Raw genomic sequence first — 17,848 nt, 5'->3', positions numbered from 1 at the left:
GTCTGGAGTTCCCATTGTGGCACAGTGGTTAACAAATCCAACTAGGAACCATGAGGTTGCGGGTTCGATCCTTGCCCTTGCTCAGTGGGTTAACGATCCTGCGTTGCCGTGAGCTGTGGTGTAGGTTGCAGACGTGGCTCAGATCCCGCGTTGCTGTGGCTCTGGCGTAGGCCAGGAGCTACAGCTCCAATTAGACCCCTAGCCTGGGAACCTCCATATGCCGTGGGAGCGGCCCAAGAAATGGCAAAACGATAAAAAAAAAAAAAAAAAAAAAAGAATAAGCAACGTCTAAGCCTGGTATCAGAATACCACGAGCACATTAAGGTACCTTTATGTTTAGGTCTTAAGTGGGTCTTAGGAGTCTTCACCAGTGGTTCCCCCAGTCCACCAGTGGTTCTCAATCCTGGCTTTACAATGGAAGCATTTATGGAGCTTTTAAAAGATGTTGATGCCTGGAATTCCCTGGTGGCGCAGTGGGTAAAGGAGCTGGCATTGTCACTGCTGTGGTGTGGGTTTGATCTCTGGCCCCGCAACTTCTGCATGCCACAGGCATGGCCAAAAGAAAAAAGAAAAAAAAAATGTTGATGCCTGAGAATCAATCATCTAGATTAGTGTTGTCCAAAAGAACCTTCTGTGATGATGAAAACACTCCTATGCTATTCAGTAGAGTAACCACTATCCACAAGTGGCTAATGAGCACTTGAAACTGGCAAAACTGGGGAATTTTTGATGTAAATGTAAAGAGTCCTATGTGGCTATAAGCTGTTGTCTTGGACAGGTCCAATCTAGATAATTCATTCTGGTCAGAGGGCATGAATTTACAGATTGAGATCTATGAATGCAAAAGGAAAACATGAGTCACTGCCTATAGAACTATCTTCTCCTTGTAATGAAGACAAAAGCCAAGTGTTAAAAACAATCCATTTATTGGGTTTTAAACTAGTTACACAATTGAAGTAATCAGTTTGGCACTACTCTATACAGGGATTACACCTGTGTATGCTGACACTTAAATACTGTACTGGGAACTCTGCTGTGCTTAGGTCTGTAGTCATTCAGCAAGTAGATACTAAAAAATATACTGTAATGTTCCTTTAAGGAAGACTGTACAGGGTGTGTTGCAAGATGACATTCACCAATTTGTGAATTACTTGAACCTAGAAGATATCTTGAATTCTATAAACTGGTCATAGGCAAACAGGTGGCGTTCGCATTTAGAGATGCACACAAAAAGTTACAATAAGAATTCAGACATTCTAACGATAAATGAACTCCAACAAAAAACCCACACCTCAGCTTCTGTAACATGAAAAGATAAAGAAAATAATTTAAAACACACAAAAAATGGCATTCAATTGGTACAAAAGCCAAAAACCACTATAATAAAGAGCTATATGTGAATCTTTACAAATTACACAATGGTGTTGCATAAGAGGTTGCACCTGTACAAAGTCTTGCCAATGCTATTTCTACAGTTTATACAGTCTTTTACATCTATGTAACATTTATTAAACAAGTCAATTAAATATTAAGATTTACTAGTCTCTCAACGATTCTGCAGGCAAAAAAAAAAAAAAAAAAAAAAAAGGAGAAACAAAACAAAAAGGAAAAGGAAAAAAAGGAAAAAGAAAAAAATAACAGAATTTCCACAAACACAGTAGTCTTTCATTAGTGAAGTATATAACAGTTTTCAAAGAGGGCCAAACAGTATTTGCAAAGAATGCAGGTAAAAATCAACCAGTCAGGGTTTTTATTGTTGTTGCTGTTTATTTTCAAAATCACACATTGTATACACACAGAACAATCAATCAAAAATTTATTCACCAAACCCCAGTTTTTCAGCAAATGCTCTTCTATTCAGCACCAAAAACTCCAGTCTGTGGGAAACATGTGGACACAGACTTCACTTCTGTGTCTTGGTCAAGCAATCCATCAGGTCCTTTGCTGGGTTTGAGACTTGCTCTCTTTTCCTTTCCTCTTCATGGCTCTCCAGACCCAAGGTTCTCAAGGCTTGAGATTTATGGCTCACAGCCCTACTACCCTCTAAACCCAACAGCCATGTGGAAAGAATTCAAATCAATCTGAGATGAATGAAATGACAGGACCTATATTACAGATGGGCAATCTCCATTCCAAGTATACCGTTTCATAATGAGTTCCTAGACTCTGTCTGGTCTTGGATGCCATGATCATATTGGGTAATTATTTCTAGTTTGAGACATTGTGGCTTTGTCAGATGCCTCAAAGAAAAAGTGATCAATATCCTGGAAACACTTTCGGACAAGTTAGGAAATCAAATGGCAGCTGAGAACCTGTGAAACACAGACTAATGAGACCAAACACAGAAACCACCAAAATGATGAGAGCTCAACAGAGGCAGACTTTTAAAACCGGCCGAAAGCCACCACAGATGGTACCTGAGGATCTGGAATTTTTGATGAAAAGAGCTTGAAGTGAGGACTACTCATCTGCATCAAGGAGGAAAAAAATTTTAGTTAGACAACAGGACATCCAACTCTTAAGAGTCAAATAAATGAAAACTTTATTCATCCTATCCCAGTAGAAAGGCTTCTGGGTCCTCCCCCTTTAATATAGAATGGATAATACACACTTAAGACTCCAGATGAACTGTTCTCACCACTGTATAGAACCTGGAGTCCCTAGGACAACTCCAGAAGCTCAGGCCCTACTCAGAAGGCAACTACTGAGTAGAGGAAAAGAAGAAGAAACTTTTTTCTTTTATCTAACAACAAGCCCACTCATGTGTATCAAGGTCCAAAAGCAGTTACATCAATTTTCTGCTTAATATCTGAGGCAGAGAAGCAAGGAAAAAATGCGCTAGGAACTTAGTTCCATTGGCCATAGCAAAAGTCATGAAAAAAAAAAAAACTTAGGAATATACCCACTTCTCAGTTATCAAACCAATGACACTGAGTGCCAGGCACTCAGACTTCTTTAAACTTTGCTGCCTCACCTTTCTATGCATAATAGCAGGGTGACACAAGGAGATCGGTGAGAACAAGCAGCTGGTCATCAGTGAATTGCTGTTTGTGTTCTTGCCAATTGTCATGGTGCGTCCTTCGGAAATTGGATAAGGTCTTTTTTACAGTCATCTGTGGAGTAGGCAACCCACATACATTTTATTTTAACTTCTCCAGGGTTATATTTAGGGTATCTTTAGCTAACTTATAAACCTTCTAGACTGCAGATCTTATTACACTTCACCAACCACTACAAAGCCAATAAACCAATCTTACTTTGAAAAGCCACCAAGTTTGCTTGTTTAGAACGAATACTAGCTGCACTTTTAAGACAAGCAATTAGAACTTATATCACATTATTAAAACCAGTTTCAATATATACTTATATCTATTTATCAAAGTGAAAAGGACAAAGTCATTGATCTCCCAAGTTGTTTAAATTAGAAACACAGGTATTTATTTGCTCAATTATAATAATACTAAAATATTTGCTCATCACAATTTCCTGTCTAATTGAGCTCCCAGTTTGGGATTCTTCCTAGATATAAAATACTAGTGAAACAGAAGTATAAAATTTAACTATCCTGACAACATTGACAATACTCTTCTTCCACTGGAATGTGAGGGACAGAAGCTACAGTAATTTCCTTGCTATCAAAAGATCTCAAATATACAAAGCAGCAAGATCTCTGCAAGATTTTAATAATTACTGATGAATAGACCTGGCTCTGGCAGAGGTAGCAGTAGCTTTATCAAAGCAGAAGATGCAGAGTGTATAGGAAATTACAAGTATAAACGGTTTCTTACAAAACATCACCAATAACATACGTGCAAAGAAACTAACAAGGAAGAATTTTACCTCAATAGGCTGAGGATCATTCAGATGTGCACTAAGATTCATAAGGAGCTGGGGCATCCAAGTGGGAACATCATAAGGACTAGAAAGAACACATGCACCGAGTCCCAGCACCCCAGCATGACGTTTGACCAACTCTGCAAAGAAAACAGCAATGTATGTGCAAACTTTACAAGACTCTATTGTAGTCATTATAGTGAAATAAAATTCGTTTTTTTTTTCCTCCTGGCCATGCCTGTGGCATGTGGAAGTTCCCAGGCCAGGGACTGAACCTGTGCCACAACAGTGACAATGCTGGATTCTTCACCTGCTGAGCTATCAGGGAATTGTGAAATAAAATTAATTTTCAATTACGAGAGTTGTTTCCAATGCGCGAGTTTCTCCATTTAAAATGACTCTGGGGGAGTTCCAGTTGTGGCTCAGTGGAAATGAATCTGAGTAGCATCCATGAGGACGCAGGTTCGATCCCTGGCCTCCCTCAGTGGGTTAAGGATCCGGCGTTGCCGTGTGCTGTGGGGTAGGTCCAAGGCGTGGCTCAGATCTGGTGTTGCTGTGGCTATGGCGTAGGCCAAGAGCTGAAGCTCCGATTCAACCCCTAGCCTGGGAACTTCCATATGCCACGGGTACGGCCCTGAAAATAAATAAATAAATTGAAGAGCCAAAATGGTTTAAAAAATAAATAAATAAAATAAAATGACTCAGAGGAATTCCCTGGTCTAGTGGGTAGGACTCAGCATTTTGAACTGAACTTGTGGCCCAAGTTCAATCCCTGGTCTGAGAGCTGAGATCCCACATCAAGCTGCTGCACGCCTGCTGCCAACCCAGGTTCAATCCCTGGTATGAGAGCTGCCAACCCAGGTTCAATCCCTAGTATGATCCTACATCAAGCCACTGCATGCATGCCACAGTCAAAAAATAAATAAAATGAAAAAAATTAAAAGACAGTATATGCGCACATATCAAAAACATGATTTTGAGGCTAAACTAAAAACATCCTATAGCTGCCCCTCAGTGACAGCATAATTATATTCAGGTCAGAAATGTGCCATGTATTTGGTAAAACTAATGTAGAAATGGCTTTTTCTGATCAATTCATATCATATGCAAAAGTACAATCTCTGATCCTAAAAAAATTAAGCACCAGTCAAAATGAGATCCCACTTTTCTGGATATGTCTACCCCCACCACAGAATGCACCAATTAGTTAGGTAAACAAACTATGAATGCAGGATGTCTGTATTTCTCAAAACAGAACTGTAATGTGTCTGTATTCCACAGGGTCTCTAGTTTTGCTTTTTAGTGATAGAAGTTACATTAAAGTGCTTTCAAATTTTCATTGTTTTTTAAATAAAGATGTGTATATATGGTGTTTGAAAGTCTATTACATGTGTACACACAAAGCCTGGTGGATAGGGAGCTAAAGTTAAGAAAAAGGGAATTTGTGTAATCATGATTATAAACAATGCCATTTGGTATGACAGAGATCTAAAACTACTTTGGTGCGTAATAATTAAAAAACACAGTTTGCAAGCAAAAATACATTGGTATTTTATTGAAAATTACTATTAGGTAATCCTACTATAATCAGCACTTAAAAGCTGCATATTCCAAGCACTTCCTGCAAATTCAATAAGCTTCCTACTTACTAATAATCTTCCTGTTTCCCACTATTCTTGTGACTATTTGTAGTTAACAGCGGCAAGATGAGATGCTTGTCATCCTGTTTAAATTTCTCTTTAAACCAGTCATCTGATGTTATTCTCTTGCTTACCTTCACGCTCAGAGTGGCAACTCCGGTAAAGCCTTCTCACACTCTCACCAAATGCCTAGTGAAGTAATGATGTTCTTCCCCTCTCCAAATGAAAGCAGGCCTGTTTTGTTACTTAGGTTTTTCTCTTAGTAATCGATACTTGAGTTCTAAATTCTAAAAACAAGTATTTAGAGCCTCCAAAAGAACTAATTCTGGATACACTCTCTATAGAAAGAGATTTCAGGTGGTAGGGCACAGACCTGGGGTACTTTTAATAGTTGTGTGCAGCAGTGTACGTGCTCCTTTGTTCCACTCTCAATTTTAGCTTTTATACCCAGATCTTGCCTTCTATATGCAAAGCTTCTCAAAAGCAGGGACAACTATTCCCGGCACCTATCAAACACCTAGGCACATACAAGCATTCAATAAGTATTTGTTGAGCAGACCTGGTTAACTCCCCAAAGGTGTTTTCTACCAGTATTGTTACCTGCAGAAGGAATCGTATCTCCTACAAAACCAGGGTCTCGCTTCCTTTTCTTCGGTAGTTTTGTCTTGCAAAGTTGCTCAAAATGAATCTGCATAGGACTGTCCATGGTAAGGAAGTTACACTGTAACAGACCACTTAAGGTGGTAGCAGCCATCTCTCGAACCTATAGAGAGAATCACTTCCATTAGAACTCAGATCCCGGAGTTCCCATCGTGGCGCAGTGGTTAACGAATCCGACTAGGAACCATAAGGTTGCGGGTTCGGTCCCTGCCCTTGCTCAGTGGGTTAACGATTTGACCCCTAACCTGGGAACCTCCATATGCCACGGGAGCGGCCCAAGAAATAGCAAAAAGACCAAAAAAAAAAAAAAAAAAAGAACTCAGATCCTAAGCCTGGAGAGGCCAGGAGGGTGCTCTGGGAACCAGGGTGGGGACTTTCCCTGATTATCTGTATGCAAATTGTGTAAATGCTCTTTTGTGGTTTCTTAACAGATTTCATCAGATTCTCAAATGGTCTCTGGCTTCAAAATGGATTAAAGTCACTACATTAGGGTTACATAAAGTAAATGCTTAACTTTGTCTACAAAATTAAATTTCTCCACCATTAATTATTTTCCCATTGAGTGACAGTTTTTCCTTCTGAGGTGTAACTGTAAAGGTAGTGCCAGAACCTGACATTAAAATAAATATTTCCTAGACTTTACAAATCTTAAAACAAATGCTGTTGTTTTCAATGGTAACAAAGACAGAGGATTACTAATTTCAATAATTGACATATATAGTAGAGATTTATATCCATTTTACTTATAAATTTCACAGGCTGTTGTCAGACTAAAACTACAGTTTATGGAAGTACTAAAATGAAGAGTGTTTAAGAGTCCATCTCAAACTGAAATGGGAACTCAAATTTGGGAAGACAAAAATAGCTGTAAAAAGTTATCTCATATAAACCACAAAAATTTCTTCCCAACAGTCATAAGGACAGGCAATAATAATTTGAAAACAAAAACAACAAACCACTTAAATATTCTGCTACTTATTACTTCAAAAGATCTTGCTTGGAGTTCCGGTTGTGGCACAGAGGAAACGAACCTGACCAGTATCCATAAGGATTCGGGTTCGATCCCTGGCCTTGCTCAGTGGATCGAGGATCCAGCATTGCTGTGAGCTGTGGTATAGGTCACAGACGCTGCTCAGATCTCACGTTGCTGTGGCTGTGGCATAGGCTTCAGCTCCAATTCGACCTCTAGCCTGGGAACCTCCCTATGTCGCGGGTGCGGCTCTAAAAAAAAAAAAAAAAAAAAAAAAAAAAAAAATTTCCACCTTTCCATTTCTATTCCTTTAAGTTTAATTTAAAAAAATACCTAAGAATCCCTAAAAAAAATTTACAGATAGTTGCAAATATCTTAATTGCCTGTTGGAGTTTTAACCACTGCATGAGTACCCTAGAAGCTAGACATATCTGCTCCCAAGACAGGAAAGCTGGAATACCAAAGGAATAGGTTTATTATGGAGGTGAAGAAATTTCCATTCCCAGTTTCTTATGAATACAAGTTAATTTTCAGTGCTCTCTAATAAAATACATAATTATTGGGAATGTTCCACTATATGGAAAATCTATAAAATAAAATAAAAATTTCACAAAATTTTCAAATATATATTTTTTAAATCTAAGGCCAATTTAGAAAGTTATAGCTCATTCCATAATGATTACATCACGCCCTTCATAAGTAGGTTAATGTGAACTGATAAACTTGCCTTTTTGTACAAAATATTAATGTAATCTCACCAAAAAAAACCCTGACTTTAATTATTCCGCCAAGGAAAATTAAAAAGGATAACAACCATGTCTTAAATCTACTGGATAATAGCACCTATGTATAGATTTTCATTCTCTTGAAACTGCTTTCATATACATGCCTATTCGTCCTTTAAAAATCACTAAAATAAGTAGAGAATTATCACTTGCGATTTCATAGATAAGCAAATTTTGATTCATAACTGCTATCTGCTTAACTGCACAGGGAAGCCTGAACAAGACCATGTCCGATGTTTGTTTCATTTGTACCACAGGAAATGCAAGTTACTTTTACTCTACACATCAGTGTGTAAATACTGCCTTAAAGGGATTATGCAGGAAGTTCCTGTCATGGCACAGTGTAAACAAATCCGACTAGTACACATGAGGATATGGTTTGATCCCTGGCCTTGCTCAGTGGACTGGGGATCCAGCATTGCTGTGAACTGTGGTGTAGGCTGCAGTCTCAGCTCAGATCCCACATTGCTGTCTGTGGCGTTGGCTGGCAGCTGTAGTTTCAAATTGATTCCTAGCCTGGGAACTTCCATATGCTGTGGGTGTGGCCCTAAAAAGCAAAATGCGGGGTGGGGGGGGTAAGCAGTATTTATAATACTTTCTTTAAATTTATTAAATTTTGATGTGCCATACTAAATTTTACCTCTAGTTGTTCATCCTCCAAAAGACTTATAACCAGCCACCTGATGTCTTTAACTGCATCTTCATTGCTTAGGAAAATAAAGAGGTTATAAAATACCATGGTCTGGAGGTAGGTCAGTACTGTGTATCTAGCATGCCAAGAACTGCTTCTTGCTGTCTGTGAATGAGAAATGAGTAGAAACAATGAAAACAGTGCTAACAAGAACATGAGATGACACTGAAATTACACACAAATAATATAATCTTCTCCTATAATTCTCTTTTTATGGGTAAAGCTAGAGCAAGCTTCTTTTATATTTCCTTCTGAATACAAGGTTGTACAAGCCATTTCAGGCAATGTTAGTTATTCAGAACGTATGAATGGTTGAATGTAAAGGGAAAGAAACATATAGATAAAAGTCAATTTTAGAAGAGTTATTTATAATTAATGACTAACTCCTCCAAGGGTTACACATTATTTTATTTTATTTTTGAGGGTGGCAGGTAGGGTAATGAAAGCAACCATGATCAAAAACTATAAAATTCTATGGCAAAAAAAAAATACCATTTAGGGCTGTTAAGTATCTTTCAGTGGTAATCAAACTTAGACATCTGAAAACCATGGGAACAAATTCATTTTTATATAACACAGATATGACCCGAATGAAGCTGAGCACACAGTATACTAAAAATGCAGCCAGCAAATATACACTCACTTAGGTCTATCTACCAAAGCTCAGAAAATGTAAGTGAATAAAGTAAAGGGGAAATGGTAAAGGAAAATGCCCACCTCCTCCCTCATAAGCACTTTGTATCCCAGGGCTCCAAGAATTAGCTCTTTGTGAGTACAGAAAATATGGGGGCAGAGTGACATACCCAAGGTCACAGATGTTCATGGCAAAGGCAGGTACAGAATCTAAATCTGTTTCTTTGGTCAATATATATATTCTCTCATACTAAAAGAAGATTCGAAATGAACACAAATATCGTGTTCCATACGCTGCAGCTGACTTAGTGAAATTCTTAGAATAGTAAACCAAAATCCTAACCAAAGATCTAAGTATTTGATATACACTCTTACTTGTTTTAGCACCTGAAGCACCAAAGGCACTTGATGAGGGTAAAGCAACCCCTGAGACATTAGTGATAAACATAACTTTGCATCTCTTTTCAGTTCATCATAGCTATTGTCATTTTCCACTGGGGCAATCTAGAGAAAATAAAACAAAGCAAAGACATAAGGTGAAAAACAGCCAATAAGTACAAAGGCATCCTTACATGAAAGCAGTAACATTTTTTTTTTTTTTTTTTGGTCTCTTTTGTCTTTTGTTGTTGTTGTTGCTATTTCTTGGGCCGTTCCCGCGGCATATGGAGGTTCCCAGGCTAGGGGTTGAATCGGAGCTGTAGCCACCGGCCTACGCCAAAGCCACAGCAACAAGGGATCCGAGCCGCGTCTGCAACCTACACCACAGCTCACGGCAACGCCGGATCGTTAACCCACTGAGCAAGGGCAGGGACCGAACCCGCAACCTCATGGTTCCTAGTCAGATTCGTTAACCACTGCGCCACGACGGGAACTCCAGCAGTAACATTTTTAATTTTAACAACTTCTACAGAAAAATTCCAACTTATACTAAGCTAGAGAAGAGTGTAATGACTCCCCATGAACCAATCACCTCTTCAACAATGACAAACCCCTCTGGTTCCTCCTCAGTCAATTGAATTATTTGAAGGACATCCCAGACATATTTCATCCATAAGTATTTTGTTTATCTCTGAAAGATAAAATCTCTTATTTAAAAAACCTGTAATGACATCACATACAAAAATTCATTACAGGAGTCCCTGCTTGGTGCAATGGGTTAAAGATCCAGCTTATCTCTGTGGCACTGCTGGTTCAATGCCTGGCCCAGTGCAGTGGTTAAGGACCCAGCGTTGCCGCAGCTGTGGTGTAGGTCACAACTGCGACCTGAATTTGATCCCTGGCCCAAGAATTCCATAAGCCATTGGTTCGGCCAAAAAAGGAAAAAATTTCCGTTAAAATATAAAATATTCGGTAGTGCTCAAATTTTCCCAACTTTTTTTTTTTTTTTTTTTTGCCTTTTTTTCTTTAGGGGTGCACCTGTGGTGTATGCAAGTTCCCAGGCTAGGGGTCTAATTGGATCTACAGCTGCCAGCCTACGCCACAGCCACAGCCACGCAGGATCCAAGCTATGTCTGCAACCTATACTACAGCTCAAGGCAATGCCAGTGAGGTCAGGGACTGAACCTGCATCCTCACAGATACTAGTAGGATTCATTTCCGCTGTGCCACAATGGGAACTCCCCCAACTATTTTCATACATGTTATTACAATTGTTTTTTGGGAATCTGGTTATCAACATAATGACCATTTAACACTTCATTTGGTATGTCTCTTCATATTTAAAAACAATCTAGAAATTCCCTCCTCCTTTAAGATTTTTTCAAAGGGGGGATAGATCCTTTGTATTATAGTCTCCCCTACTGTGATTTCCCTTCTCTGACGGCATCCCTTTGGTGGCATTCACTGGCTCCAGTACATCCTATAAAGTAGCCATTAGACCTAGAGGTTTAATTTTATTCAAGTCGGATTGGGCACAACATAAATGATATTGTGTATCTCCTTCACTAGTGTCCAGTTTTCTCTTTTTGTGATGAATCATTATAAAGACAGAAGTCTGGAAAATAGTGACACCCATTCCTTCCTCATTGTTGCGTAGAATGCTTTATGTAGAAAAACTTTCCCATATTCAGAAGGATTTCCTTTCTATCCTCCAAAAGTGAACAATACATTTTATTATTATGAACCAGAAATTACAACCAATTTGATGGCTATAATCCACTGTAGTTACTCTTCTTACTAGTGCTCAAATTGGCTCAAGTACTTTAACATGACTATAGCATCCTGGGTTTCTGGTATGACAAGATGACCTAGGTCTAAAACTGAAATCAGCCATTTCTCCAAGGAGCCCTGGTTCTTCCAGTAGGATGTGACACTTAAAAACCCTAATTTGGACAGCATTTCTACTAGGCTGATTAGTGGTTCTGGGCTTTTTTTTTTTTTTTTTTTTTTTGGTGCAGAAAGAATTGGGATATAACCATATTTTCTAAAGACAGACACCATGAGAGATCACATTGGTTAAGTTTTAAATGTAGGATTACCAGGATTTTACTAAAAAGCTTGGATTTCTGTAACTCAAATCTCATGCTAAAAATCTCAGCTATTTAACAACTGTTATTTATTTGATCATGTTTATACAATACATGTAATAGCTTCATTCCAGTATTATTACTGAGGATATATTCCACAAGGCATGTATGATTTTCTGTTTTTAAAATCACTGCTCTGTATTCTATCTAACCAACCAGATACACAGTGCGGTGAGTTCATTTCTTTCATTTTGCTTTTTTTTGTTTGTTTTTTAGGGCTGCACCCTCGGCATATGGAAGTTCCCAGGCCAGAGGTCCAATCAGAGCTGCAGCTGCTGACCTAAGCCACAGCTACAGCAATGTGGGGCAATGCGCGATCTGAACCATCAATGACCTATACCGTAGCTCACTGCAACGCCAGATCCCTGACCCACTGAGAGAGGCCAGGGATCAAACACACATCCTTGTGGATACTAGCAGAGTTTGTTACTGCTGATGGGAACTCTCTCATCTTGCATTTTAAAAAACATATTTCTTTTCATTTAATTTTGTTTTATGATTATAAAAATACTTCATGTTTCTTGTTAAAGTATAATTTTAATATGCAAAAAGAAATTATTTCCCTCTAAACACAAAGGATTTTATCAAGTTAGATGAAACGGTCAAAGCCTAGTCTTACCAAATTTCTTTGCATACCTATAACAAATGGGAACTTAACCACACCTTTATTCTGAAAAAGATTCCATCCTTGACCAAACTTCAGACAGGCTCTTCTGAGCCCTCTTTTCATCCTTGGGCCCCATGTTGGGTCTGCTGAGTCCAACTGTAGCAAGAACCCAATGATTCTGTTTTGAGAGCATCCCTCACCCTCCATATCTGATCAAATTCCTCATTTGACACCCCTGACAACATGACTGTCTCAACAAGCTTTGAGTGAAATTCTCTACCTTTGATGTCTCCTCTGTAATTTTCCACTCACTGGCCACTCCCCCCATCCCAATTCTGCTTGGTGGCTAAATATCCCCAGCTGTCTTTGCTATATTCAGAGTTGAGCCCAATCTCTCTCCCCTACTGACAGTCTTAACACCTATCTCAAGAGTCCTGAATTAAGTCTCCTATATGATTTTTAACAAGCATCAGGATAACTGTTCTTTAACAAGTGATTCTCCAAGTTGAGTATATTAATTCACAGTGATAATCTGCCCAATGTTGATGAAAGTAATTTCTCTTAACAGTCTTTATTAAAACAAGTATATGAAATTCCATTTTAAATCAGTGGAGAAAAGATGGATCATTGTGAAAATTAAGCTATATCTCTACATCAACACTTTACCTTTTACACAAATTTTACATCTTATACTGCAAATTTAAATTTAAAAGATAAAAATCACAAAAATGTTACAAAAAAAGATGTAACTGCCTATAAAAAATAATCTTGGACTGGCAAGGTTCAAAACATCATTTAAAAATATGGAATATTATAAAATGGAACTCCACACAATAACCAACAGAAAAATACAAATAACTAATATATGTAAAGATAGTCCAAAGAAATACAATGATTTATTTTGTCTATTTAGCCATCAAAGATTTAAAAAAGAAATCAAAGTTGTGATAAAGGAGATAACACAAATAGCCTTTTTGGAGGGCAGTATATAACAAGATTACTTTTTTTTTTTAGTTTTTTAGGGCCACACATGTGGCATATGGAAGTTCCCAGGCTAGGGGTCCAATCAGAGCTGTAGCTGCTGGCCTATGCCACAGCTCACAGCAACGCCAGATCCTTAACCCACTGAGCGAGGGCAGGGATCAAACCTGTGCCCTCATGGATACTAGTCAAGATTCATTTCTGCTGAGCCACGATGGGAACTCCATACCAAGATTACTTTTACCTAACAATCTAACATACAATAATAATTCTACAAATATACTCGTATTTGCAAAATATTGTTAGCACTGTTTTTTTTTTTTTTTTTTTTTTTTTTCCTGTACCCAGAGTTGTCACTGCAGTGGCTCGGGTCAGGGAATTTCAACATGCTGTGGGCAGAGCCAAAAAAAAAATAAGAAACAAATCACAAGTAATATTATTTACATTTTCCTATAAGCAACTGCTTTTTAGGTAACTGTAACTGAATCTTGGTTAGCTCATTTAGACTTTTCAATTTTCAATTTTCATTTGATATTTTTCTAAAAGCATTATATTTTCTTTTTAGATACCATATGACTGTTTTCCCATTTAATTTTTTTTCCTACACCCATGGCATTCAGAAGTTCCTGGGCCAGGGCCTGTGCCACAGCTGCAGTGACAACAGTGGATCCTTAACCTGCTCAGCCACAGACCTCTTCCATGTGACTTTTTTTTTTTCTTTTTCTTTTTTTTTTTTTTTTATTTTCCCACTGTACAGCAAGGGGGTCAGGTTATCCTTAGATGTATACATTGCAGTTACAGTTTTTTCCCCCATCCATGTGACTTTTAAAAGAACACATGCACACACTGTCATAATTTTCTAAGAACCATATGCAAGGTTATAGAAAAGCTAACATTTAGACAACCTAGAGTTTGGAAGTGTTCTTCTGGAACCAAAGAGGGTAGATGAGCCCTTTCATAAAAATAAATGCCTTAATCTTCCTTCTAATAATAGGGTGAAGGCGATAGAAAAGAAAAAAAAAAGTTCTATTGTGCAACAATCTGGACGGGTCTTAAGGGAATTATGTGAGTAAACAAAGCCAATTACAAAAAGTCACATACCTCCATTTATAGGACATTCTTGAAATGACAATTACAGAATTGATGGCTGCCAGGGGCTAAGGATGGTGAGACAGGGAGGTAGGTGTGACTATAAAGGGGTAGCACAAAGAAATTTTTGTGATGACGGAATACTTCTGTATCTTAATGGTGGCAGTGATTTCACAAATTTGTATGTGTAATAACATGGCACAGAATTATACCCATGTTGTACTGATTTCAATTTCCTGATTGTGAGACTGTACTATAGTTTTGAAAAATAAAGTTTTGGGAAAAAAGGCTATATGGCCATGATATTTAGGGTCTGTCTTTAGTACTGTATATTATTTTCTTTAGCTTTCTAGTCACACTGTAAAATGGACTGACCTATGGCAATTTGGGTTTTCCTTAACCCTTGAAATAACAAGGATGTTTTAATTGCCATTTGTAGCAGAAATATGTCCATTTCCTAGTGAATATCCATTCCCTCTTCTGCTGATAATGACATTTTGACTAACCTTTGGAAAATCATCTTTCTTTTCTGCGGTTCTGGTAGGGCTATAAATCAAGGGACCATACTCCCTGGCCAAAGAGATATCTTCTCGATATCTCAATTTTAAAGAGAAAAAGGGGATGGCACCCTGAAGAGGCTATTAGTTTCTGTTACCTAGAGCTGTTGTGATTCCTAGCAGCACTTAAGCTTTTACTTCATTTCTGTGAACTATCTAGATACTTCCAAGTAATCTAGTTACCTTACTACTTTCATTGTCAATCATTCTAGTGCTTACAATCAAAAAAACCTTAACAGATGAAGTCTCCTTGTGGTGGAGTGGGTTAAGGATGTGTCACTGCCTCTGCTGCGGCCCAGCCCGCAATCGAGGTGAGGGTTCAATCCCTGGCCTGGGAACTTCCACATGTCTTGGATGCAGGCAGAAAAAATAAAGACAAAACTTAATTGATGAAAATCCTAATCTTTCTTTTGCTCTATTATCATACAAAATTTATTACTTTTAGTGTATCATAAGATTTAACTGATTTTAAACTGTGTTAACCTGCAGAAAATGCTGCCCATTTTATTTATTTATTTATTTATTTATTTTTTGTCTTTTTTTGCCATTTCTTGGGCCGCTCCCGTGGCATACGGAGTTTCCCAGGGCTAGGGGTCTAATTGGAGCTATAGCTGCCAGCCTAATGCCACAGCCACAGCAACGCGGGATCTGAGCCGCATCTGCAACCTACACCACAGCTCATGGCAACACTGAATCCTTAACCCACCGAGCAAGGCCGGGGATCAAACCCGCAACCTCATGGTTCCTAGTCAGATTCGTTAACCACTGCGCCATGACGAGAACTCCAAATGCTGCCCATTTAGTTAGCAAATGAAATATTTTATAGGGTCTTCCTCTCCTCTAATCAATGAGAATAATTGATTTTTCTGAAGAAATGCTATCACGGGCATGTGGTTTTATATCAATTATATAACATCTGCAGGTTTTTCTCTAATGTGACTTATGCAAAGCTATTTTTCTATAGTGGTGAGTTCTGGTGGACATTTAGTAAAGTTTGAAACTTAGACGGTAACATGTCCCCTTTGTTTCTCAGGCAGTCACCGTTTGAGTTCCTGATTACTCTAAATAAAAATTCCATTAAACACTAGTAGCAAAATAAGATAAGTGCATATTTTACACTGTGCACTCTAGATTATAGACATTATCTCATTTCATCCTTGTAACAACTCTGTGAGGAATACTACTGATATTATCCCACACTTAGAACTGTAGTAGTTCAAGGTCACCAAAAAACCACCTTCCACAAACAGGATTTTAGACTAGGTCTCATTTTCTCCAAAACCAGTGCTGTGTTAACTAGTCTTGGTTGGAAACTCTCTTCTCTTAATATTTAGGGCAATATGGAGAATCTTAAATGAGAATAGACAAAGAGCTGAAACTTTCACTTTGAAAGTAAAATACATGTGTACCTTAAAGGTTTCTTTTTTAGGGAGGGGGACATAAAACTGCTTTTTAAGGGATAAGATAAATACTACTTCATTTAGAATCTAACAAACATCTCAAATATGTTCAAAACAGAATTTCTCATCTCACCTCCATTATTCCTGTGCTCCTCTTACAGTTTAGCAAACTGTACGGTCCTCTTTCACTCTATACATCTAATCTATCTACGCAATAATTTTGTTTATCTGTGCTGCGATGCCTTCATATACCAGATCCTACTTGCCAAGAAGGCCTTAAGGAAACTCTCGATCTCAATATATGCACATTCATGTGAATTGTTAGGCCTATCACTAGCAAATTATTCAGGGATAATTTTCTAATGATTTATAATTTTTTGTAAATTTCAAATAGATTCCAATCACCCTTCTATCAACCTCATTCTCATATAGTATTTGCTTTATAAGAAAAGAGCTATAGAACTCCAGCTACTCATAATCCATTTATCAACATGTGAGATCATTTTTCAGATCCACTGCAAACACGGCAATGGAAACAAGTTTAAGCACCACTGCCCTAAAAACAAACCATATCTACGCCAAGGACCTACAACTAACCAAGACCTATATATATATACACTAACAGCTGCTGTCCATTTTTATACCGCAAAAGATCTGAGAGGTATTCCTGGGTAAAAGGCCCTACAGAGCATTGACAAAGTATTTTGGTAGTGAATCCTTTGAAAATTACCAGTAGTGTTATCTTTTTGAAATCTCCTGAAGACAAAGTATACTGGGGCAGATGAAAAGTTTAGCACACACCATTTGGTAATAAACAGTAACAAAGGCCCTCCTTCTTAAATGATAACAACTGTATTGACCAATAATTGTCAAGTAGCGGTGATGTTTGTGCCAAGTCTTCCCAGTCTGCAATGAAACTAAACTGTTTTCCTAACTACAACCAACCACAGCATGACTGCAAACTATAATGTTGGAAAACTAATATATCAGTCTTAGTTTATTAACTTCATTTTCTGACTAGATAATTAAAACCACCTCAGGTTACAGCTTACATCAAATAAAATTTTCATGACATTAAATGATTATCAGAGACAAGTTACTTCCTACAAACACTTGTTAGAACCAACTATAAACAGTGCCATTTAACACTGTAAAATAAATACAATATACTGAACATCTTGATCTTCAGGTTATACTTTGAACTAAAGAGTCAAAAATAGCTAAATTCAAAAATGTCATTGTGGCTTTAAAAAAATAAGTAAATTATAGTTGATTTACAATGTTGTGTTACTTTGTTATTTTTCTTTTTTTTCAGTTATCAGTATTTTTCTTAACTATTACTTGGAAATTTGCTACCAGTGAAACAATGTTCTACCTTGCAAACTTTTCATGTAACTGTCAAGATCCTACTCTTACCTAATATTATTTCAACAAATATTTAACCACTACCACCTAATGATTTTCCTGTGACTATTC

At 37.8% G+C, this 17,848-nt stretch overlaps 1 protein-coding gene across 2 annotated transcripts in view; it reads right to left on the bottom strand.

Moving 5' to 3' along the window:
- PSME4 (proteasome activator subunit 4) overlaps positions 908-17,848 on the bottom strand; it is a 106,200-nt gene continuing 89,259 nt past the window's right edge. Inside the window, exons 42-47 of one of the 2 annotated variants that reach the window (XM_003125150.6) lie at positions 9,589-9,717; positions 8,530-8,685; positions 6,075-6,237; positions 3,841-3,974; positions 2,975-3,113; positions 908-2,468 (exon numbers count right to left, since the gene is read on the bottom strand). In XM_003125150.6, coding sequence (XP_003125198.5) covers positions 2,979-3,113; positions 3,841-3,974; positions 6,075-6,237; positions 8,530-8,685; positions 9,589-9,717 — 717 coding nt within the window. In that variant the 3' untranslated portion in view covers positions 908-2,468; positions 2,975-2,978. Of the gene's footprint in view, positions 2,469-2,974; positions 3,114-3,840; positions 3,975-5,590; positions 5,992-6,074; positions 6,238-8,529; positions 8,686-9,588; positions 9,718-17,848 lie in introns of those variants that run through there. The other variant, XM_021088226.1, reaches the window with a different exon arrangement.

Source organism: Sus scrofa, chromosome 3 (genome assembly GCF_000003025.6).
Source record: "Sus scrofa isolate TJ Tabasco breed Duroc chromosome 3, Sscrofa11.1, whole genome shotgun sequence".
NCBI classification, from domain to species: Eukaryota; Metazoa; Chordata; class Mammalia; order Artiodactyla; family Suidae; genus Sus; species Sus scrofa.
Note: the sequence above shows the minus strand (reverse complement) of the source record. Positions and strands in the feature narration are given on the sequence as shown.